At 30.0% G+C, this 25,072-nt stretch overlaps 1 protein-coding gene across 2 annotated transcripts in view; it reads left to right on the top strand.

Moving 5' to 3' along the window:
* The window catches only part of LOC129614447 (mitochondrial import inner membrane translocase subunit Tim21), a 58,726-nt gene that overhangs the window by 24,476 nt on the left and 9,178 nt on the right, over positions 1-25,072 (top strand). The window contains exons 3-4 of one of the 2 annotated variants that reach the window (XM_055529034.1): positions 17,180-17,362; positions 18,405-23,546. In XM_055529034.1, coding sequence (XP_055385009.1) covers positions 17,180-17,362; positions 18,405-18,440 — 219 coding nt within the window. In that variant the 3' untranslated portion in view covers positions 18,441-23,546. Of the gene's footprint in view, positions 1-17,179; positions 17,363-18,404; positions 23,547-25,072 lie in introns of those variants that run through there. The other variant, XM_055529033.1, reaches the window with a different exon arrangement.

Below are 25,072 nucleotides of genomic sequence, written 5' to 3'. Positions count from 1 at the left end.
GAAATAAGTTTATTCAATTTATATAATTTCGTGTAATTGTATTATTGCAACAATATTTTAAAATTTGATTATTCAAATTTTTTTTGGAGCTTTGTAGTTTAAAATATATTAAACATAAAAATAATAATATTAATATATTAAATAACTCTTTGATGTATTGAACTTTTTCTTAAGGCTGTTCTTGTGGCCCTAAACATATCAAAGTTGTGTCTATTACTTTTAAAACAGTTTCTAAATTAATTCTCCGAAATGCAGATTTATGGTGAATTTTTAAAGTTGCTGCCATCTTATTATTTTTACCTCTTATAATAATATAAAATAGCAATATCTAAACCAAATGAAAAAAGCAGAGTGTGTTAAAAAAATTATATTTCCTACCTTAACTGCTGAGAAGACAAAGAAGGGGGAGGTAAAATTCACTAAACAAAAATGCTACCAAACTGAAGATATATATAAATTTAGTATTATAAATTTAAATATGTACAAAGTTTTGTAAACTTTTGAAAATATATTAATGATTTGTAATTACCTCGAATTTTTGCAGTATCCGTGTGCGATAATATGTGTCCAATAATTAAACTACAACCTTAGTTATAAAACTCAACCAGCTGTTTATTGATTGCTGTTTATACGAGGGAAAAACTTGCACGATCGTATTATATTTTAATTTGTTCCACATCCCTTATGTTTAACCGTTATTTAGAATTTCTTACTTGAATTACTTATGTTCATTGGATAAATAAGCACAGATGAAAAACTGTTTAAAACTGTATGGGTAAATGTGACAGAATTTTGGCTGATGGAACATTTTGCACTAACAAATTCTAAGAAAAAGTGGGTATGGAACAAACTTGCAATTCATTATCTCAAAAACCACACGAGATATTAAGAAATGGATTTAGGATTCAAAAATAGCGGAGTGGAACGTCTATGAAACATATATTAACTTCAAAATCATGGCAATGGTTTTTGCACAGCTGGCGATATCAAAAACAAAATCATTTAAAAGAAAATATTAATCCAATTTAACTACGTAAACTGCAATTACGTTTGTTTATCAGCAATAACAAACTGCTAATCTATATGCATAAATTGCAAAAATGTGAAAATTTTGTGTAAGAGTAAAACATGAAATACTGCAAAACAAAATAAGTTATGTATAGTATAAACAACAAATGTTTATTTTTACCAACCGTATTGTGTATACAATAAGGTAGGTTATATGATGGCAACAGATAAAAGAAAAGTCGCAATATTGCACTTAATGGATGGTGAATGTGTTTATGTTACCAATTTAAAGTTTGACGATTTGGTAGAGTTATTCAATAAACATTTCAAACCTAAAGTTGACCAAATGATGGAAAGGTAAAAATTTATCAGTCGAAGGCAGGAGGAAAAATATGATTTTGCTATTTCTTTAAGAAATCTAAGCAAAATTTGTATTATAAATTTTCAACTTTAAAAGATGAACTAGTTTGGGATTTTTTCATTTACGGACTCTCATCTATTAATCTCTAATTTAATAATTTACTCTCTCTAATTTAATTCTCTCTAATAATAGTAAATGAAAAAAAGACTTTTATTGGCACAGTAAAACAATTTAATACGAAACAAAATAACCGTTTCAAATCCACAAATACAAAAATATATACCATACATTAACAACATCCAATAATATTAAAAAAATATTCACATTTCAACAAAAAACCTATAAAATGCAACACGTTTATAATAAAGTTGGGACAAATCAATGGTTTACAATTTAACACTTTTCTCTTTAACAAGTGAAAATACTGTACAATATAACTATGTACTTTATTATTAAAATTACTTTCATTCATATACAAATACATCTCAAAAACTGCATACCTTTCGGATGTTAAATACATTGCAATACAACCAAACAAAAAAAAACGAAAAAAACCCGAAAGAGGCGTTAAAATAATGCTCGAATGTAATGGTTAATTGCGTGAGTTAGGAAAAACAATTTTGTTTTGGCATGGCATTTACCATCAGCTTTTTGTATTTTATAAAAATTCCGTTAGCTTACAATTTCGGAAATATAAAAGGCCAAAAATTCGAATTTAACAAATTTCATGGGGTTCAAATTTTTTCCAACGAAATGACCTATTTATCAGGGTCTAAAAGCGGGTTTAAAATTTCAGGCTTTTACAACCTAGGGTTTATAGCTCATATGTGAATTGAATTGAGTAAAAATAAATAAATAAAAAATATATAAATGAATAAACGACTTCAAAAATTTCTAAAAAAACGGATTTTAGATAACGGTAAATTTTATTACCGAAAAATTTGTATTAAAAATTTTAATGAATTTTTCTGCCTTTAACTCGTTCCTTTGATTACGTCATCCATCTGTTCTGCAGTTGCATGGAGAAATTTCCATTAAGTTAATTATTAGTGTAATAAGCACATTCTTATTAATTTCGCAACTATGATGTTGTATTAGTAAAATTCATAATATAATTAGTGGAATAAGCACAATCCTATAAATATATATGTTCTTGTTATTGTGTGTTTCAATAGTAGATTGTATGTAGCAATCAATGTAAACAAAACAAATACTTAGTAATCATGTGAATTACAGTATAAAGCAATGAAGAGAACATTTCGTCGGCAATTCCTTCATGCCTCTGTAACTCAGTTGGTAGAGCGTCCGCCTAGAAAGCGGTAGGTCACTGGTTCGAGTCCAGTTCGAGGAGAAAAATTTTTTAATGAATTTTTCTGCCTTTAACTCGTTTCTTTGATTACGTCATCCATCTATTCTGTAGTTGCATGAAGAAATTTCCATTAAGTTAGGACGTATAATAAGAACTTTTTTAACAAATTTTTTGGAAAAGTGCAAAAAACAAAAATAATTGTACTAGATGTGGAGAAATACATGAGAACAAGTGTCCAGCAATAGGTTTTTAATGCAATTTTTGTAACAAGTTCAACCACTTCTCAAAAAATATGTTTGAACAAGGCTTCAGTCAGCAACATTTATGCAGCAACAATTTTAAGCAATGACGATACTGAAACATGTTTCGTAGTTACGTTACAGAAAAGTAGTCATCAATATAAATGGTATGTAATTATATATATATAACCATTTCTCTGGTGTGAAAAATTGCGACTACTTCTAGAAGGGCTAGAGACATGGGACAAAAGGCAAAATTTTTCCCACAAAAATTTTTTTTTACCGAGAGGAAGGGTGAAAAATCTCGAAAGACACTGCCAGAAGAAAAGAAGTAGTGTGGAACTTTAATCCACTAAAAAACATCCACCTCCAAATGAACTATAAAACTAGTCGGAAACGACTAACTATTAATTTTGCTGTAACCTTTTTTATTATTTACAAGCATTTGATCTGGCATAATAGCGTACTAAGTACTCATTGTTCCAGGTAAAAAACATCAAACTAACTCGAGAGGTCTCTTACGTTTAAGTCTCCTAACAAAGTTTTGATTGTTAACCAATCGAGCCGCCTCGATGTTGACATAATTGGATAAACGCATTTTATGATTGGCTGCTTGCTTTCCAATTTCGTCTGTGACACTTAGGATCGTGAGGTCCCTGTGTATATCGGCATTACGGACATACCAAGGGGCGTTTACAATGTCTCGTAATACCCTATTTTGAAATCTTTGAATAGATTGGATAACTGAATACCGTAAGCCCATATAGGCTTAAATATTTGATTATATATCAAAACTTTGTTGTATATTGTCAACTTAGAACGGCTTCTCAAAAGCCATTCAAACTTTCTGTATTCCTCCTCAAGTTGAGATCTCCTTTTTTTTATGTGCTCATCTCTATCTGAGCTTTGCGTCCAACATCATTCCCAAATATTTCGCCGTGTTTGCGGACGGAATCAAGTCGCCATTTATCCGAACCTAAAATGAATTATCAATTTCGTAATTTTTGTGTAGATTCATTTTCATTTCGTCCTATTGCGATAACTGCTGTTTCATCTGCAAATGTAGCTGATGTCACTCCTTCCGATTCAGAAATATCACACGTGTATAGCAAGTATAGTATCGGGCCCAATATACTCCCCTGTGGTACCCCGGACTTGATATCCCTAAGCGAAGAGTACTCCTCTTCCTGTTTAACTCGAAATACCCTATTAGTCAGGTAAGATTCGAGCAGGTCAACATACTGCCTTGGTAGTAATCGCCTAAGTTTTTTTATTAATCCACAATGCCAAACCTTATCGAAGGCCTAGGCTACGTCCAAAAATATGATAGAACATATTGTTTTTTCTTCCAGTGAATTTTCTATTAGGTCAGTTATTCTATGAATCTGATCTATGGTTGATTGGTTGCGGCCAAAACCAAATTGATGATTCGGGATTAACCTTTTACTTTCAATTATAGGCTGGAGTCTTCTCAATAAAAGTTTCTCTAGCAGTTTTGAAATCATAGGCAACAATGAGATTGGTCTATAAGAAGTCGCCAGGTCTATAGGTTTGCCAGGTTTGTGCAGCATGATTATCTCTGCAACTTTCCAAATTTCAGGCACGTAATTGAATCTTATACACGCATTTATTAGGCGCGTAAGCATCGTTATACCCCTTTTGGGTAATTCTTTCAAAATATCGGCCGTTATTAGGTCAAATCCTGGGGCCTTTTTAGGTTTAAGAGTCCTGATTTCTTCTATGACCTCTCTTTCCTTGACAATTGGAATAGTCACGCTATCTCCAACAAAAGCAGATTCCTCATTTTCATACACACTCCGGCTGTCATGCGGGCAGAATATATCGGCCAAATGATCCGCAAACGCATTTGACTTGTCCTTGTCAGTTTTTGCCCACGTTCCATCTTTGTTTTTAATAGGAGCGAAATGTTTGATAGGTTGCTTCATTTTCTTTGTTACCCTCCACAGTGAGTAATTGGTTTTCTCACACGCCGTCAAATTTTGAACATAATCAGCAACCGAATCCTCTTTGTATTTTCTAATACAGCGTCTTAGTTGCTGCGATTCATGATTATATCTGATTTTATCAGCAGGATCACGCGAATTATGTACTTTAATTTATTAAAACACAAAAAAAACAAATTTATTTTTACAAAAATCTTTATTAACAGTCGGAACGATTACGGATTATATTATGATTGGTTTTACAGTTCAAACTTAGACTAAAATATTGTTCTGACATTACATCTATTTATAACTAAAATATTCTTAATCTATATTTAATTTCTTTGTTATTGTGTTATGAAGACAAAGATATTAATTTCTTTGTCTCTTCTTTAAACTATTTAATATTTGATAACAGACACATTATTATCTTTTGATTTAATTACTTTCTTGTTGAGACATGTTTTTGTACATTAGAATCTATTATTTACCTGATAACTATAATAGTTGTAAAAACATGTCTTTCTTTGTTTCTTTATGTCTGTTATCATTATTTACCTACTTGCTTCAATGATATTATCTCTTTTATTTCATGGTTGGTTAAGGATGTAACTCGCGTTTTCTGCCACCTTTCTCTCGCCCGCCTGCTTCGTTTTACTTTTGCTAGTATATGTGGGGGATAGTTAATGACCCCCCTACTAACAACGTTAATTTTGGATCGTTTTTGGGTCGTTCTTATTCTTTTCCTTAGATCTATTTGTCGTTCAATCTCTAAGCGAAATCTTGACCAATCTGTAGTTCCATTTGTCAGCGCAGGTTTCGCTCTTTTCATAATTATATTTTCCTTAAGTACAAGAACAACCACCGAATGATCGGAGTCAAGATCGTAGTTATCATGTACCTCGATGAAATTTTTCGCAATCCGTTTCGTTATGAAGAAATCTATTAAATCTGGATACTTATTAACATCGGTTGGCCAATACGTTGGCTTCGCAGTAGAATGAAAAAGGCACCCCGTGCCGCCAATTGCTGTCCTAAGTTCTCTTCCTCTAGTTGAAGTATGCCTTGAACCCCAATCAGTGTGCCTGGCGTTAAAGTCACCCCCCAATATAAATCTATCGCCCAGGTCTGTCAGAACGCATTGAAACATTTCTGCCGTAATTTTAAATCTAGGGTGACAATATATGGAGCCACTCTAAATTTATGCTTAGTCGAAGTGATCTGAACCGCTGTCATTTGCATTTCCTCGGTTTGCATCTGGTGCAGATCCCAATGCACCACATTTTCTTTTATTATTATCGCCGTTCCGCCCTTCGCTATATTTCCAGGATGGTTCGAGTTGTAAATTCTATAACCTGGAAACCGAATCCTGCTTCTTATGGTCATATGTGTTTCAGTTACGAGGCACACGTCTATATTCTGTGTATGCAGAAAAACTTCAAGCATGTCCTTTTTATTTGCAATACCATTGCAATTCCATGTTGTTATTTTAAAATTACCTCGTGCCATTATTTACCAGGTCTTTTGGTATTCGATTTTTTCCTTTCGCTCTCTAAAATACTCAATCTCAGAGAGATTTTGTCCATCATATCTAGCATGTTCTGCATCGTATTTTGCATTTTATACAAAACATTCACGTCACTGGCCCTTGTTTTATTGCTCGTGCCACCGCCATCAGTTTTCGTTTGGAGAACGTCCCTGTATGTTACATCTTTTGAGACTATTCTCGAGGTGAATTTCCTCGGTGGCTGTTCAGAATTCTTCAGGTTGTTGTTGCTGTTCACATTTCTACGTTTTTGCAGTTCCTTAGCTACAAGGCATCCCCAATAGTTTGCTGGGTGGGCCTCCAAGCAAGTGGAACACTTTGCTGCAGTACTCTTTGGCTTACTGCAATCTGATGTTAAGTGCCTGCCTGCACATTTAACACAATTCGGTTCTCTCTGGCAAAATTTTTGTGTATGTCATACCTTTGACACCTTTTACATGGAATGGTCCTGTCCTTTCGAAGTGCCTCTATCCTAACCTTCATCCTGTTTATGTAATCGATTTCATAAATTTTTTTCATCTCTTCTTCATTTGAGAATGTTAACATAAACAGCGGTAGAGGCACCATAATGTTTTTCCCAATTTTCTTTCATTTTTTTAATTTTATTGGTTACATCTAAGATCTTGTAACCCCTAGAGCTTAGGTCTTCCTTTATATCTTCCGGTTTACAACTGGGGTGAAAACCTCTTACCATGCCTTTTATTGGTCTGGCCTGCTTGTTTTCATAGGTATGACATTCTAATCCAGATCCATTCATGGCTCTGGTAAGATTCCTGTAGTCCATTTCGGAATTTACAATAAGCTTAAACTGATTGTTGTTCATCATTTTAACCTTACAATTGATTTCCTTATTTTTTAATGTTGACTCTATTTTATTGTAGTCAACCACATTACTTATGACTACTGGAGGCGGCCTAGAGTTTTTCGTGACATTGCCTCGACTTTTAGAATCAGAAACATCCGCTTTCTCAGCGTTGGTTGTCACCTGAACCACTTCCGTTAGACGATTCCGCTTTTCTTTTTTTACTTGACCTCTTTTGTTTTTGAATCCAATCCGTTTCTCTGGCGAGTTCCTCCTCATCTGTTGAGTAGGCGTCTAAGACTGACCTCACCTGCTTTGCTCGTGGTGCAGCGTCTTTTTCTTTATGACTGCCCACATTAGACTTATTGTTTGTAATTTGCGTATGCTTCTCGTTCTTTAGCTTCTCATTTTCAGCCCTCAGTTGAAGAACCTCGCTTTTCAAAGCCACGCAGAGTTGTTCCAGTTGGCTAATCCTTTTGTGTATGTCAGCATTCTGATCATCACTTTCTTTGTCTTGAGCTTTACTCATGCTTATACCCTTATTGGTCTGTGGAGCTTGAATGTTCGGTAGTCCACCTTCTCTATTTCTATTCTTTTCTAAAATCCGCACATCAGATGTAGGTGGTGAACGCCGGGTTTTCGCGTTCCCCCTGAACTAATCAATCAAATGCAATAAATGGCTCTCCCCAGAATCCGTAGAGCCGACCTCCGAAGAGGGTGGATTCTCCAACGTAGTTGAATTACCACCTGGGGTACTAAATCCTTTTGTTTTGTCCATTGCACAAATGATTAAACTCTGCATTTTATACCTACTGCCAGGATTTAAAAACTGCCGTCCCTCAGGGATCAGACGCAAACCAGGGAGCCGCCTATTCTAGGTCAGACGCTTCTGGATTTACCACCAGACATTCTTGACATTGCAACTTTTTAGCCTCGAAATAACCTATTTTAAGATTTTCTGAGAAAATTTTCGTAAAGCAAAAGCATGTTTTTCGTTGATACTTTATACTTTTAGAAACACAAACCAAGAAATAAATGTTACTTTATATTATTAGAAACACAAACAGAGAACGATAAATAAATAATATTCGAAAATATAGCGTAATGATCTCACATACCGAAAATTGAAATAAAGTTAAATAAATGTCAGCTTTTATCAAAGACAGATGTTTTGTGACAACGGAATATTAATACTTCATTTGTTATTGTTTTGAATATATGTTTCGTCAGCAAGCTTGAAAGAAATATCCATACACAATTTATGTACGTATGTACTTAAAATTTTATTTTTATTGTTAGACTGAAAAACTCTAAAATGTTAACTTTTAATACATTTATAAGTACATACATATATTTGAATAAAATTATAGTTCCATATTCTATATGTCTCGTTAGAAGCTTTAAAAAAATAGCTATACATTTATAATTATGTGTGTTTGTACTTAAAATTTTATTACTAATCGTTCAAACGAAAAATTTTAAAATGCTCAATTCTAATACATTCATATGTACATACATATACGTGTATTTGAATAAAAATGTGATTTTGTTTATGAACCAACCTTTTCTTTATTTGAAAAATTTATTTCTGTATTGTTTACTCCCATCATTTAATAATTAAGTGCTTAAAATTTATTAAAGCCACAGTTTTGAATATTATTGCATCGACATAGGAAGCTTAAAAATAATTCGTTAGTAAGCTTTAAAAAAAAATATATATATATACTTACACGAGTATACTTAAAATTTTTGCAAATTTTTCAAACAATATTTTTTTGCAAATTTTTTCTTTTTCAACTTTTATAATAATTTTTATCTGTTATATACTAAAAAAAATAAAACCAAAAATTTAAACAAAATAAAATAAAAAAAAAATTTTTAAATAATCCAAAGAAAGAAAAATTCGACAATATCGATCTAATAACCTTCTGATATCCCAGTACCTTAAATTTGCTTTTATAATTCTTTATTTTATTCAAATTTCGTATAACTCTTCAAAAACCATCCTATTTTACATTATATATACATATATAGCTATTTCTCAGGTGTCAACAAGTACGGGTTCTTCTAGAAGGGCTAGACATCGTACAAAAGGCTTTAGATAGAGTTTTGCCTACAGGGTCCCAGAAAAAGCAAGAACACCACCTACCCTTCCCTTCAAGATGCGGTCGCAAAGCATTATAAAGTCTTTTTACAAATTATACTTCATCATGTTGGGATAATTTTTTTTTACTTTTGGTGCTATAAATATTGTTTCTATATAATGATTTTGTTGAGAGTTCTTGTAATGGAAGCATTTTTTGGCATGTGGACTTGCACTTCTTGTGACAATTGTAGTTCGTTCAGCATTGTTCCCATGACTTTTCTTGGATTTGCCCCAAGAGAATTGATTGTTTCCTTCATCTTCTTCAATGCAATATTAGCTTTGATTTAATAATTTAAGGTTTCTCATCAACAGTGACTTTCACCACGAACTTGCATCAATTGCTGTTGGTTCCTGCAATGCCACTCAGCAATCCCATTGAGATATCCATTATAGTTTGTATTCAAAACCTTGATAGGCTATGATCTTTCCATCCATTGTGCTTAAATAAAACTCCTTTTTTGTGAAGAGTTTCTCTGAAATATCTAATAACAATAAAAATAAGTAAATGTATTTTAAGACAGGAATATTTCAAGTAATAAGTAAGTATCAATATATTTGACAAATTAAAATTTTAAATTTGCAAAAGTAGGATGTTTGATAAAAAAAAGTACGTTCGAAAATCGTGATATATCTAAATTTTTAAAGAATTTTTAAAAATTTTACTTATACGTTATATGCAACAAAATAATTTGTTATTGGTTACATTTTTGTATATACATAGTATAATTAATATCATTTAACCAATAAATCTACAAAAGTAAAACTTTTAATTATTAAAGTTCAGCTATAATTATGCAAAAAGTATTTTTAACATTTTAAGTAGATGTTTCAATTAAGAACCTAAAGCGGATCAATTAAATGCCTTTAATTGTTCATTTCTCTTATAATACAGGTTTCTCTTAACGTAACTTCTTTTAATGCAATTTCGCATTATTTTTTGCGACATTGTCGATTTTTCTTTTTTGCGACATTCCCCTCTATTATGAACATCGGTATCGGCCGATATATTATCGGCAGTTCTAATCGGTTTTAAGTTTCTTCTGTATTATGAACCGATACCGATAAAAATATTTCAACCGATTAAAAGAAGCTTTTTCATACAAATTTTTGTTTTTGTAAATTGGAGAAAAAGTTTTTTTTTTTTCTAATGACATTTGTTTTCTTTCAAAAGTTATTTTCAAAAAATTTTTAAAACTATTTTGAATTTGGTTTTGATGTGCTAAAAAGTTGTTGTAAGCAAATTATTTTCTGTTAAATTTGTAAAATAAAAATATACATATATCGGGAAAATGTCGCGTGCATTATATTTTGAAAGTGAAGAAACGGTAGTAAGTGAAGAAACGCAAGCTATTCAAAGACGACATATAAGAGATTCAACTAATCCATTGGATTTAGACAACAAAATGTATGTTTATGTACCTATTTTATTTTATTATTTACATATATAATATGTACACATTTTTTAGGTTTATCCAGAATTTCAGATTATCATTCCTTGCCAGGTTTAAGTCCTCTTCCATTTTTTCTACTAACCGCGCAATTTGTTTTTTGTTGCTTACGATTTTACTCCTAAATAAAATATATGAATAACATTTTGAAAGAAAATAATTTAGAAAAAATGCTTACATTTTAAAAAAAGCAATCAATTACACCAGTTTCCTTGATAAAATGAAGATTTTACAAAAAAAAAAAAATCTGTCGTTTAAAAATTTGTACCCGCTTTTAAATCGGGGAAAACCCGACAATTTATCGTTTTCATAATACCAGCTAATACGTTTTCTATACAGTGAAAAAAAGCTTTCCCGACTCCGATAAAATTTACCGATAAACAATGTTGGTAATACAAACACAAAATTTTGCCGATAAATTATCGTTTATCGGCCGATACCGATATACATAATAGAGGGGATTATTTCAGTTATTGTAAATTTTTCCCTAGCTTGTCGTAATTTTTTTGAACTTTTTTTTTTAAGAAAAAACACTGATTTGTTAAATTTATTAGAAGTGGGGAATAGTAATAATGAAAATGAAGAAAATGTTTCACCGGAAAAACCAAAATTCCCAATTGAGGAATCAGAAAAAGCTTTCGAACTTCTGAATTCTGCTATTTATATTTTTGAAAAATATGATAATGAAGTTACCGCCGGCATATGGAGAAGTATGAAGCGTCACAAAATATTGAAGGGCAAAAAAAAAGATCTTAAAGTAAAAATTAATTCCATGATTTTGTAGAAAATTCAGTTGATGTCATTGAAATTGAATAACACAATAGAAAAATAAATTTAATTACCTATGTATGTGCATGGAATCAAAACATGGTATGATATAATGTAATTTTAATACGTTCCTATTTTTGATTTTTATTGAAATATGTAGTGCTCCTATTTTTGATTTTTTTTTTTTAAGTATGTATTGAATGATGAATGATTTGAAGTATTTATTGTATTTAATGATATTTTATTAACGAAAGCGTTTTATTAAATAAAAGTTCATGTTTTTGATTAAAAATTTGTTTACGATGTACATATAAATTATTTTTATTTTTTATAGTCTCGCTTAATGTAATTTTAGTTAACGTAGGAAATTTTGGGTCCCAAAAATTACGTTAAGTGAGGAATACATGTATACGAAAATAAACATCAAAAAATATTAAGCAAACAAAAAGAATCTATTTCTTCAATAGTTTTTTTTAAACCAAAAAATAATTTCAATAGAAAATAAATTGAGGAAAAACATACTATTTATATCGAAGTTTTGAAGCATTATTATACTTGCAGTGTTTGAAATCTTAAAAATTTTGATGTATTGTATTATTTCGTTCCGTTGTTTACTTTAATAAGAAAACTTTTTGTTTCAATTTATTTTATTTTAAAAATTTCTACTTACAACTGAAATAAATATTTAAAAAAACATATCAAAAAAATTTTGCATACACAATTTAACAAATTATTCAGTGTTAAGAACGTCGCAGACATAAATCAAATAAATCAAATAAATTCTGAACATAAGCATCGTCAATCGGTAATCATTTATCGTCAACAAAAATTACTTCTTTTTTTTTTTCTTTTGATCATCATAATTTGTTGCCATTAAAATTCATTGGTTGACATCTCTTCTATAATGAAGCCTAACAGCTTGATTTCAAAAAGCCTAATAATTATCATAATATTTCTTAAATCCTTTAACAACTACTCTTCACCACTGATATTATTGATGTTGAATCAACTATAAATAACTTTTATGATATCATACATACAGTTTTTTTTTGAGACTTTTTACGTTCCAATATTATGGATGTAATAAAAATCAGTTTTTACGTTTCATATCGTGCCAATGGCCCCTAAAAATGAATGGAAGGAAAATGTGTGAAAGACCAAAACAGCTATATTATTAATATTTTTTCAATTATGACATCGATATTTTTCCATATAAAATTACAGTAGGTGTTTTTGATAATGCAGTATGCTTTCGAATTTCGAACTTAGAAACTTAAATAACTTGGACAACAGAAAGACACAACTGAGAGAACTATAAATTTCACATACATATGTGAGTAAAAGAAAAAGCTTTTAGTTTTGAAAGTTCTAACATTTTCATATGTTTTTTAAAGTTTCAAAAATGAAATCACAAAACTAAATATTTCACTAGTGGCCCCTATAAAACACAGTCATATAGATACACCTATTATAATTTAGTAAGTTTGGTCATCATTATTTTCGTCAGACTTTTCAAATAATATTCGGAAATAATAAATAATATTGAAAAATTTCTTTATAGACAATGTCGGTTACGATACCATCGATCGTTTCTCCTTTTAGGGTATTATTTTTAATTTGGATTTTTAAAGAGCTAGAATTCATAGCTCTCGAACAACCAGTATAAAGTTTGCCGTGAGAGAAACAGGGATCTTCGAGGTAAATTCCTACTTTTTCAAAGGTTTGGCCCTGAGATTTATTTATCGTCAAAGCATACGCAAGGTTCAATGGAAACTGATGTCTAACAAAATTAAACGGGAGAGCGGGGTCGTTTGCTGTATCTAAAGATATTCGTGGAATAAAGTGAACCGATCCATTAATGATTTTCAATTGTATGACATTTTGACGAATTCCTAGAACAATCAACCGTGTTCCATTACACAATCCATTTTTTACAGATAAATTTCTCAATAACATTACAGTGCAACCTAATTTAATATTTAATTTAAATGGGGGCAATCCATAGGAGGATTTAAGCTATTCAAATATTCTACTGGAATATTTACTTGTAATAGCTCGCATATTCCGCTCTAGTTTAAAGGTTTGAAAGTATTGCCATAAAATAGACTTTTTAATTGTACTTTTGATAACTATGCCCCGAGAACCTTTTCGTACAAAGGGTACAACTTGACGAAAATCGCCACCTAAAATAACAACTTTTCCTCCAAAAGGAAGTTTGTTATCCATCAAATCTTGGAAAACCAAATCAACGATTTCAAGCGCCGTGCCAGGTGCCATGGGTGCCTCATCCCAGATAAGCAAATCTAAAGATTTTAAAATTTCTCTTTCAGATTGAGAAAGTCGAGGAAATTTAACTGTTGACAAATCTAAAGGTAAACTAAATGCTGAATGACACGTCATTCCTCCAGGTAAAAAAATCGCTGCTATTCTTGTCCATGCTACAATTAATGTTTTCTTATGAATTAGATTAAATTTTTCAATCAATGCGCGATATAAATATGTTTTGCCGCTACCGCCTGGACCATCAATATAAAAACATTTTTGAACATTTGAATTTTGGACGGATTTCATTATAGCATCTGCAGCTAAAAGTTGATCACTATTAAGATTATTCCATAAAATATCAGTTTTTTGTTTTTTTCCTTTGTTCACTCCTAGAAGGAGCATAGGGCTAGTGCATGATTTCTCATGCAATAGTTTCATAGCGTCATAGAGTTTAACTAGGTAGGTGACTAGCCTGCCGTAGTTTTATTTATATAAATTATTTGAGGTTATTAATATTTACTGTTAATTTTTCTTAGTTTTTTTAATATCGAATATTACGAATATTTTGAAAATTACTTGTATAATATTTATTAGTATTGCATATTAAGTTATAATAATATTGAATATAATTTTTATATTGACCTGACCGGGGTTTGAACCCGAGACCCTTCGGTTAAAGGAAAGGTGCCATAACCACTGCACCAATGGTCAGATATAAAATATCAGTAGTATTATCAAAAACTATATTATCTGGATTTTGATAATATAATGAATTGGAATTATTTGGTTGAACTGAAAAATCAAGTTCAGCAGGTATATTACCATCACCAACATCATCTGAATTTCGAGGAGCATTGTATGTTCTTTGATCATCATAGGTATTTCGAATAAAAATTAATGATATTTTGTTCATAGGTAAATTAACCGCTCTTCTCTCAGATAATTCTTTATCATAAACTGGCATAAGGAGACACTTCATTTATTGCTGTGTTAATGATAATCATATTTTCAGGACGGCATTGGGCGTTAGCAGAATTTAACATTCGTGCTTCAAGAGAAATATCTGTATCATAAACATACAATTCAGAATAAGATGGTGGCTGAGACATTTCTCTAACACAATTTGGTTGTAATGATGTATCAATTTCAATATTTTCTGAAGTTCTATGATAAACTTCACCTGATATCTTATAGCAATAAGGTCCATTGCCAGAAATTTGTTCAATTTTGGCTCCCATCGATGCAAATGCATTTGCATTATTATACTGTCTAATAAACTCCCTAAAATTTTTAGGCAATTCATCATTTCCGATAAATAAATTTTTCAATGAATCAGGAAAAGATATATATTGAGCCGAAATATGTGATAATTTATTATTATGGCAACACATACCTTTGCGCTCGTTTTTGAAATTAACAGCTTTGCAATAAACGCATTCATTTTTTAAAGATCCAAGATTATGAGTGCCCGAATTAGTAAGATTCTCTGATCCAATAATGCCAGATTTAAAATGAGATCTGACAGCAACACGACGGCGTTGTTGTGCATATTCACACGATTGTGTGAATAATGTGCTTGCTGCTGTTCCCTTCTATTTTCATGATCTTGTGGATAATGTGTTTGCTGCTGTTCCCTTATATTATCACGATTTTGTGAATAATGTGCTTGCCGTTGCTCTCTAATAATATCACGATCTTGTAAATAGCGGACCCGCTTCTGCTCTCTGATTCCTTCACGATTATTTTCATAGTATGTAGCATTAATATTTCTTTTATTATTATTATTATTATTATTATTATTATTATTATTATTATTATTATTATTATTATTATTATTATTATTATTATTATTAATATTATTAATATTTCTTCTCTCGGCCATCTCAACAACAAAATCTTTAATTAGAAATTTTAAAAAAAAACATCTAATCACTTAAATGATTTTAAAAGACTGAAAAATTTATTCCACTTTACATGATTTTTTAAAAAATTTGTTATTTTCATATTGAAAATATCAAAGCAGGCCTGACAAATTTTCATAAAATAAAATTTTCATAAAATTTTTATAAAATAATATTTTTGTTGTTGTTGTTTCTAATAGAAAAATATTTTTGTTGTTGTTTATAATGTCTGACGAAAATGATGATGAAACTTACTAAAATATAATATAGATTATTATTCCCAGTTCACTGAAAAATAAATTTAAATTTTTTATTAAAGTAATAACAAAGTTTAAAAGAAACTAATTCTAATAAATCCTGCTTTTATATAATCTAATTTTTTAACACCTTAGCATGCAGTTGTAGTTATAAAACAAACTGTAAAAATAGTACCACATCATCAGTACACTTTATTTAAGCAGTACTTTATTTTCAAAGATACTACACATTTAGTACTAAGTTAGAATTGAACCATCAAAAACACAGAAGGCGACTATAATTTTTGATAGTTAATTTTTTTTTGACGCCAAAAATAAATGATAGATTCAGATAGATAAAAGTGAGTGATAAAAACAATGATGATATTTCGGATTATTTTTATTTTATATCCTTTTTCAGGTTATTAAGACATTTAACAAACATTTACCTCGTTTGTATTGTAGCTTAAGTAAATGTTTTGAAATCATCTCCAAACGCATGCTGCGTTTTAACTTTTTCAGCTTGAAAATTAGGTTAAGCTATTATATTTCAAGTCATTTAAGCAAAATCTTTTGATTGACTTAAATGCAGCCGACTTCAAAATAATACACTACTTGTATCTCTAAAATGTTCTGTTTTACGCATTTTCTTATTTGCATTCATTAACTTTTTATTTGTTTCCTTATTTCGATAAATTATGGTTCAATGAATTATTATGAAATTCATTATTTTTTATTGGCGATACGGAAAGGGCAATGTGATTTTTTGAAAACATAAAATGCTGCTGACAATTTTAATCTGAATAAAATACGAAACATGTATACATCATGTTTTATGCTTAGTTGCTTTTTTCAAGCACCAAAATTTTGGACCGCATCTGGGATGTAAATTGAGGATCTAGGGTGGTGTTTATATGGACATAAAATAGGATTAATATCTCTATGATAAATATATGCACATTAATGTACAATTGATGTTGCCTTATAAACAGGGTAATTACCGTTAAGAACAAAAGTTAAAAATAGTTAAAAATTATAAATCATACATTTTTAGACTTAATCACAAATAAACAGAAGTTTAATCATTTTCGTGGTTATTATACATTATGTATTTATATATGTGTGCATCACAAGTGTATATACATATATATATAAATTTTAATATAGTAGGCACTTGTAAAATAAAATTAATACATTCTTCTATTAGGATAACAGAGTTCAAGATGCTCTTGGAGTTCCTATTAAAGGTTATGGTGAAGAAACTAAACGTCAAAGACGTAACCATGCTGCTCACAAAGTTTTTATGAGAAATGGAATTGAACATATGCGAATGCAATTTTACGTTCAGGGATCAAGACAAAAAGCAACAGTACACTTAGAAGTAAAGGAGGTAAGTAAACTAAAACAAAAATTAAAAAACAAGCCATACATTCTATTCTGTTAGTTGTCATAAAGAAGTAATTCATAAAGAAAAAAAAACTTTTTGATGGTATGATAAAATGTCTTTCTGTTATAAGAAAGTTTTTATAAACCTTATAAAACTTGAAAAAAAATTATAAAGTTTTAGGATGCAAACCGTCTTGTCTAATACTTTTTGAGAAAAAGAAAATGATGACGTCATTCTTTTCTTAATGTTTAAAGCTTTTTAAAGTTTTGTAAAATAAAATTTAATGTTTTAAAAACTTTTAAAAATTATAAAGCTGTCAAAACATATGTTTTTCCCTTTGAATGTACTGTTATGTTTGATAAATATTTTGAATTTTGATGTTAATTACGTTTTTATTTTTCCGTTTGGTTTATTAAACTTTACAAAATTTGTGAAAGATGCCATTTTAAAATTGAAATGATATTTACATTTTATTGTAATAAATATGTACGTTAATTGTGTACGCTACATCTATACACGAAAATATAGTGACTGTAAGTTTGATGAGAGATATTTGTTGTATTCCTTTAAACTTCCAATGGCATAAGTAATAACTCTGCTTGTTTTTTTCATTTTCAAAACTTAAAATATTTGTAATGAAAAAAAAATATTTAGTCTACCATTGGTATGTAAATTGGCACATTCATAATAATTACTTTAAGTATATGACTTCTATTAATGCAGCGAGTTTCGAAGCAAATGTTAAAGATATGAGAGAAGTTTCTTTAGATGTTTTTAGGAAAAAAACTGTTGATAATTTTCAGATAGATTTATGTTAGACAGAGTTTTTTATTTGTCCTCTTTGTTTATTACAATTCTAAAATTTAATGAAAACTTGTTTTTTTTATGATCATTTTTCTGACGTATTCTTTTTGTTTAATTTTTCAAGTAAAAAAATCTGAACATGATAAATTAAATGTAAATATTTGATATCACGCCATAATCATAACGACGTGGGTTTTATTTCTTAAATATTTTATATAAAATATATTTTTTTTTCTTTTAGATTTCAATGTTATTTCCCCGGTGGGTTGTAGAGTAGAAATACCCACAACGGGAGAGTAGAAATACCAAAGATGGTCTTTCAACGGATGGGTCTCTGATTCAAACCGCGGACAGATTACCATAAATATAAAGTAACAAATTAGTACACAAATAATATTCATATATTCATAATATTCGGCATTAAGAACTAAGAAAAATAAACAATAAATATTAATAACTTTAAATATTTACTATAAGGAAAAATAAAGCTACACCTCGGCTAGTCACCTACCTCGTTAAAACTGGGAAATGATTATCTATGATATCATAGATATGATAGCATAGGACTTGTTCTCGGGGAGAAGAAAAAAAAAAATAGACAATTAACTAAAGCTATTAATTAAGCCAAATTGGAATGGCAATCTTTTGAAAATAAATTTTCGAGACCAATGAAAGTAATTGCCAAAAATCTACATCCATCATGTGATCCACAGGATATTAAGTGTGAACTTATCCAAATGAGACTCAAATGCGTAGATGTCATAAATAAAATTTAAAAAATAAAAGAAAATGACGAGGATACTATTAAAAAGTTGCCTCTTTTTATGTTGTCCTTCGATTATATCTAAGACATAAATAAAATATATAAAATAGATTATATATAGCACATATAGAATATCCCGCAATGTAAGAGATGTCAGAGATTCGAACATACCTAAATATTTTGCCAAAGAGGAGCTAAATTTGCTAAATGTTTAAGGAAAACTGTCCGCGAATTAGAATGCTGCTATCGTAATATTGAAAGTCCGACTTATTAGTTTGCTTATGTCAACAGATTCCGAATCTTTTTGACTTTTGATATTTAAGGCATTTTATCAAATGTTTAAAATTTGGGATATAGCTTTAATTTGACTTTCGATCACTTTGTTGTCATGTTACTCTTGGTGAGGAAGTAGCTGACATACGGAACGGACCTATCTAAGTCAACAGAACCACAGATTGGGTAGGCTTCATGCAATTATTAGAAATATACATTCTCTAATACTTTGTGTATTAGAGAATGTATATTTTCAACTAACAAGTTCGCTAGGCAATAAAGTCGTTTAAATTGAATAGGGCTCCAGATTTTAAGCTCATTACTGCTGAAATAATAAGAGAACTACCGAGAAGGGCATCGACATTTTTAAAAAAAGTGATAAATGCAGCAGTTAATCTAAGGTATGTTCCTAGTCCTTGGAAAGTAGCGGAAGTCATGATGATAAGATAATCGGAAACCCTTAAATATTCCAAAGTCATAAGTTGTTAACAAGGCTAATGCTGATAATAGAGAATATGGAATTAATTTAAAACCATCAGTTTGATTTTAGAGCGAAGCATGCAACAATTGACTAACTACACAGAATGAAAAATGCTGTGAAAAAGGCGTCAGAAGAAATATGTTCGAAGATGGGCGTCTACCAAAATTACAAAATTTTTACGCAGAATGTGCAATCTACTTTTTGTTAAACATTTTGGTAAACAATACGGAAAAAAAGTGGTCTGGAAATATTCCAAAAAAATATAGGATTCAAAATTTAGGAACGATTTCAAATTTTTTTTAAAAGGAATCTAAAAAAAATATTTAGATTCCTAATTTTTGCACTCACTAACATATGTTCCTAAAATGAAAGTGAACTCGCATAACGGTTTTGAGTACTATTACTTTAGCATTATTTCTTTTTCGCTGTAGGACGGGTTTCCATTATTTTTGGGACATCTTTCACTCTGCTTGTCGTTTTATAACAATTTTTTTTTGGAATCTGTTACAATTTTTTGTTGCAACAAAGTCCATTATTTTCCGCACTCAATTCTAAAGACTTGGGGATAATGTACCAAAAACACATGTTTTTTATTGGTTACAAATCCAAAAATTGTTTTGGATATAATACTATGTCAATTTGTTGTGAATAATAATTTTTTTGGACAAAATGCTTTTTATTTTAGAAAGTAAAATTAATACCATTTGTCTCATTTTCTTATTTTTTCTCCTTTTTTTTTTAATCACATTTCAAACATATTTTGAAACTCGCTACTTAAACTTTAGGGGCAGGTACTAATTGTAGCTTTTTTCTTTAAATAGTAAAAAGTAAATGAGTGACGCGATTAGTATGAGAATCAAACCCAAAATTAAACATTTTATAAATTGTCAATTTTTTTGATTATTTCTTACTATACCCTATTTTTGTAAATTGGGCTCTTTTTATACCCGAACGAACGTATGTTCGAAGGGTATACTAAATTTGCTTTACCGTTTGTAACGCTAAGAAATAACGATGTTAGATATAGACTCAAGTGTATGTTTTTGATCAGCGTCAAATTCTGAGTTGATTTAGCTTTGTCTGTCCGTCCGTCCGTCCGTCCGTCCGAACGATAACTCAAAAACTAATTGAACTAAGTTCACCAAATTTTCACAAATGATTTATCGTAGTAAGTGCCAGAACCCTATTTAAATTGGACATGATCGGGGTACCGGTTCGGGTAGCTGCCATACAACTTCAAAATTTATTTGGCTATATCTCAGAAACTATAAAAGTTATGGTATTGAAATTTCACACAAACAAATATATTAGTGGGGCCAATGTGTCACATAAAAGTCGTTGAAATTACTTGGCTCCTTCTGGTACCTGCCATACAACTTTAAAAGTTATTTGGCTATATCTCAGAAACTATAAAAGCTTTGATATTGAGATTTCACACAAGTGAATATATTAGTAGGGCCGATGTGTCTCGTAAAAATCGTTGAAATTACTTGGCTCCTTCTGGTACCTGCCATACAACTTCAAAAGTTATTTGACTATATTTGAGAAACTATTAAAGCTATGGTATTGAAATTTCACACAAACGAATATATTAGTAGGGCCAATGTGTCTCATAAAAGTCGTTGAAATTACTTGGCTCCTTCTGGTACCTGCCATACAACTTCAAAAGTTATTTGACTATATCTCAGAAACTATAAAAGCTGTGATATTGAGATTTCACACAAGTGAATATATTAGTAGGGAAGATGTGCTTGATAAAATTCGCTAAAATTTCTTGGCTCTTTTTGGTAGCTGCCATACAACATCAATAGTAGTTTGGCACAACCAGTATTTTGAATAACACATAGTACTGAAATTTTGCATAAATTAATATGGTAATACGGCAACTTAAAGTCATAGCCTGCGCCATAGTTAGTTATGGCACATTAGTTATTCGCACATAGGATAACAAATTCGTACGGGTATCACAGAGTTGACAAGGTCAACTCTATTTTTTTTCTCGTTTAGTTTAGTAATTAACGATGTAAAGTTTATGTATCCACTTAAAAAGTGAAATTTATTTACCTATAATGCCTTAAAAGGAATAACCTGTAATGTCTGAGCGAATTAACGTCAATTTAATTTATAAAATATAAACCAGCAATATAAATAAAATGAACTTCTAAGTTATTTTATTCTTTTTTACAAAATTTTGCAAAATTTACTAGCTTTTATTCCTTGAATTTTCGTATTCTTAACCAAAAATATGGGTATTCTTTCCCACAATATTGGCAAAACAACGGCGACGCTTTAAAAAAAGAAATAAGAAAACGTACCGAAGATTTCCAAACTCCTCGTAGAAGTTTCTTGCCTTTTGTCATAGGTTGCGTAGGTGGATGTAAGTGCTCCAAACAAAGACACCAGTTATTTCAATAGAAAAAAATTTCACTCAGTTCTTCTGCAAATAAAAAATATTTCTTTACGTTAGTTATAATATGAAACTAGTCCTAGCAAGTACTATTCCTGTAGTTTTGAAATTGTGTTCCATTCTGTGCGTGAGATAATTATGCGTAATTAAGCAAATAATTAGTTGCTTTGACATCTAATATCTTTTGTTTAATTTATTTCAGAACCTTGCTTTGAGTTATGTCGCATAAAATTGTAAAATACCTTTGACAATAAGCACTTTAAGCGATCAATTACTGCTTACGCAAAAAATAATTCGCTACTAAAATTCATGCACATATGTATTTGGATTTACAGGCGAATAAAACGCGTGAATGTGTAATCAGTTAACACTAAAACTAACTACCATAATGCGTATGGCAAAACGATTTCTATGCAAAAAGTCTCAGGTTCGAACCCTGTAAAATGCGATTTGTTGGTTTTGATTGAAAAAAAATTTGTCAGATAAACTTTTTTTTTAAGGATAATTTTATTTTTTTTTTGTTTTTATTTAAAATGAAATTAAAAAAGCTTTACCCTTACAAATCAATGTCAGTGAGTTTCCGTTCTAAATATTTTTTTGAAAATACCCTATTTGTAAGAAGTTTAATGCAATAGAATAACATTTTCTTATAAAATTTTATCCTAAAAATATATTGTCAAGAAATTTAATGCACACTGATTTTTTGCTTACTAATACATTTTGCAGCAGATCGCGAAAAGAATGCATAACTAAAAGCGTGCGTACATATTTATTATAAAACAATGTAGATTTAATTAAATCTTTACAATTTTCTTAAGAAAGTGTTCACTTTTTGTTATAACTCACACTTCGAAATATGAATTTACAACAATATTTATACTACCAAAATTAATAAAAAATTTACCACTACAGGATGTAGGACCATTTTGTAATAAGCGGTCACAAAGCATCTTGGGAGGTGGGTGGAACTCTTGCTTTTTCTGGGATCCTATAGGCAAAGCCCTATCTAATGCCTTTTGTCCTATGTCTCTAGCCCTTCTAGAAGTACCCGTACTTTTTGACACCTGAGAAGTAGCTATATATATATATATAATATAAAATTTTTAGGGTACATATGAGAGCTTCTTAAAATTAAACTAGGAGAAAAATTAAGAGAAAGAACTTTTGTATTTTGAGACTCAACATATCCCCTAGAAAAGTATCTCATCGTTCCATACCGTGAAAATAAATTTTTAACTGAAGATCAAAAGAAATTTAATTTTATTCATAGCTCTGCTTGATGATGCATAGACCAAGCTTTTGGCAAGTTAAAAGGAATGTTTAGAATATTAAAGTATATAAATATTAATAATATCAGGTACATAAAATGTACTGTAATTTCATGTATAGCTCTTCACAATTTTATATTACAAAATGGAAAGGATAGTAGTTTTGATCAAGCATACTGGAAAGTGAAGACGGCAAAATTATACGTGATAGATTTAATATGTTATTTTCTTCTTGAACTTCCTAACTAAAATAATAAAATATTTGAAAAATACTTTAAATAAAATAAAACATTATTTTTTTAATTTTTTTTTAATTTTTCAGGTAAATACACTACACTCAATTATTATCAAAGTACCAAAATACGAAAAACAAAATGGCACATTCACAGTCTATTAAAATTTTTAAAATTGATTTTTAAATTGAAAATTTGAATCAAGCTTCTAATTGTTAGAATAGTTGACATTATATTTTGAACCATATCTTTAATTGCTTCTAATATTATTATATTATTATAGATTATACCTTGACGTTACAAAAAATCAAGGCCTGGACTCTGCTTTTTTGTGAATGTATTTGTAAAATTACATATATGTATTTTCCACACCCTCGAAGATAGAAAATTGAAATTTAATACGTAACATACATAGATCTTTAAAAAAATAGTTGAAAAAAATAAGTTACAAGTTTTTTCTAGATATATTGGAATGTAAAACCATTTTATAATTTTAGTTTTTCTAAAAAAATTGGTTTTAGCCTGATTTTTGAAACGACATTATATGAGGCTTATGTTTAAGGGTTGTAAATATCTAATTATAAGATTTGAATTATAAATCATTATTTGAATATAAATAATATTGTTTTCAGTCACAAAAAAGAAACTAATAGAAATAAAAAACACTATTTTACAATTATAAATTTAAATAGTGAAATATAGTTACAATTTTTTTTTAACTATATTACGCTATTATTTTTGTTATTCATAATAACTGCAAGCAAACAAAATGTATGTAGTTATTGAATAAAATAACAAAAAAAGATATATCAATATTTTCGCGGCATCATTGTCTCCTTTTCTTAGATAAGATTAGACTAGATTACTAAAAAGAGACATGGGCAACGGAACTCTTAGTCTCCGACTACCGCAGCTAACTATGGTTTATTGCAGCCCTCAAATTTCCCACTTAAACTACCCCGGTTTCATGTAAATACTCGCCGGTATCCTTCAGTAAGTTGGACGAAAACTCCTAAATACTGAGAAAAACCTGCCTATCACCATCTGTATGTCACACAGCACAACAGTCACTCAGAATCTGTATCTCGCAGAATCTACACAAAACGAAGTCCGATTTACCCAGTTTGTGCAAAAGATGTTTCTCCGGATAAAGCCCAGAGAAGAAACCAGTAATAGCACAAAGGCGATTTCGGTCTATCTGGCTCTGGGGAGAACTTCCTTGAGTAAGATGGAATGATCTTCATTTTTTTCTTCATTAATTCTAAAATCCTACCAGAATTCGTCTTCTGCACCTTCGAAATCTTCATCTTCCGACTCAATGGGCAAAAGGATTTTCAGAATCTTTATTTCATTTAATAACTCCACTTTTCCTATTTTTCGATTAGAATTAATTTCAAGTAATGTAAGTAAAGTAAGAAACAATAAGTCCATATTGATCATAAGCCTCATATGAGGTCGAACATTGGGTTAGGTTTAGTTAGGTT

Source organism: Condylostylus longicornis, unplaced genomic scaffold (genome assembly GCF_029603195.1).
Source record: "Condylostylus longicornis isolate FDR11 unplaced genomic scaffold, ASM2960319v2 ptg000109l, whole genome shotgun sequence".
In the NCBI taxonomy this organism is placed as follows: domain Eukaryota; kingdom Metazoa; phylum Arthropoda; class Insecta; order Diptera; family Dolichopodidae; genus Condylostylus; species Condylostylus longicornis.
Note: the sequence above shows the minus strand (reverse complement) of the source record. Positions and strands in the feature narration are given on the sequence as shown.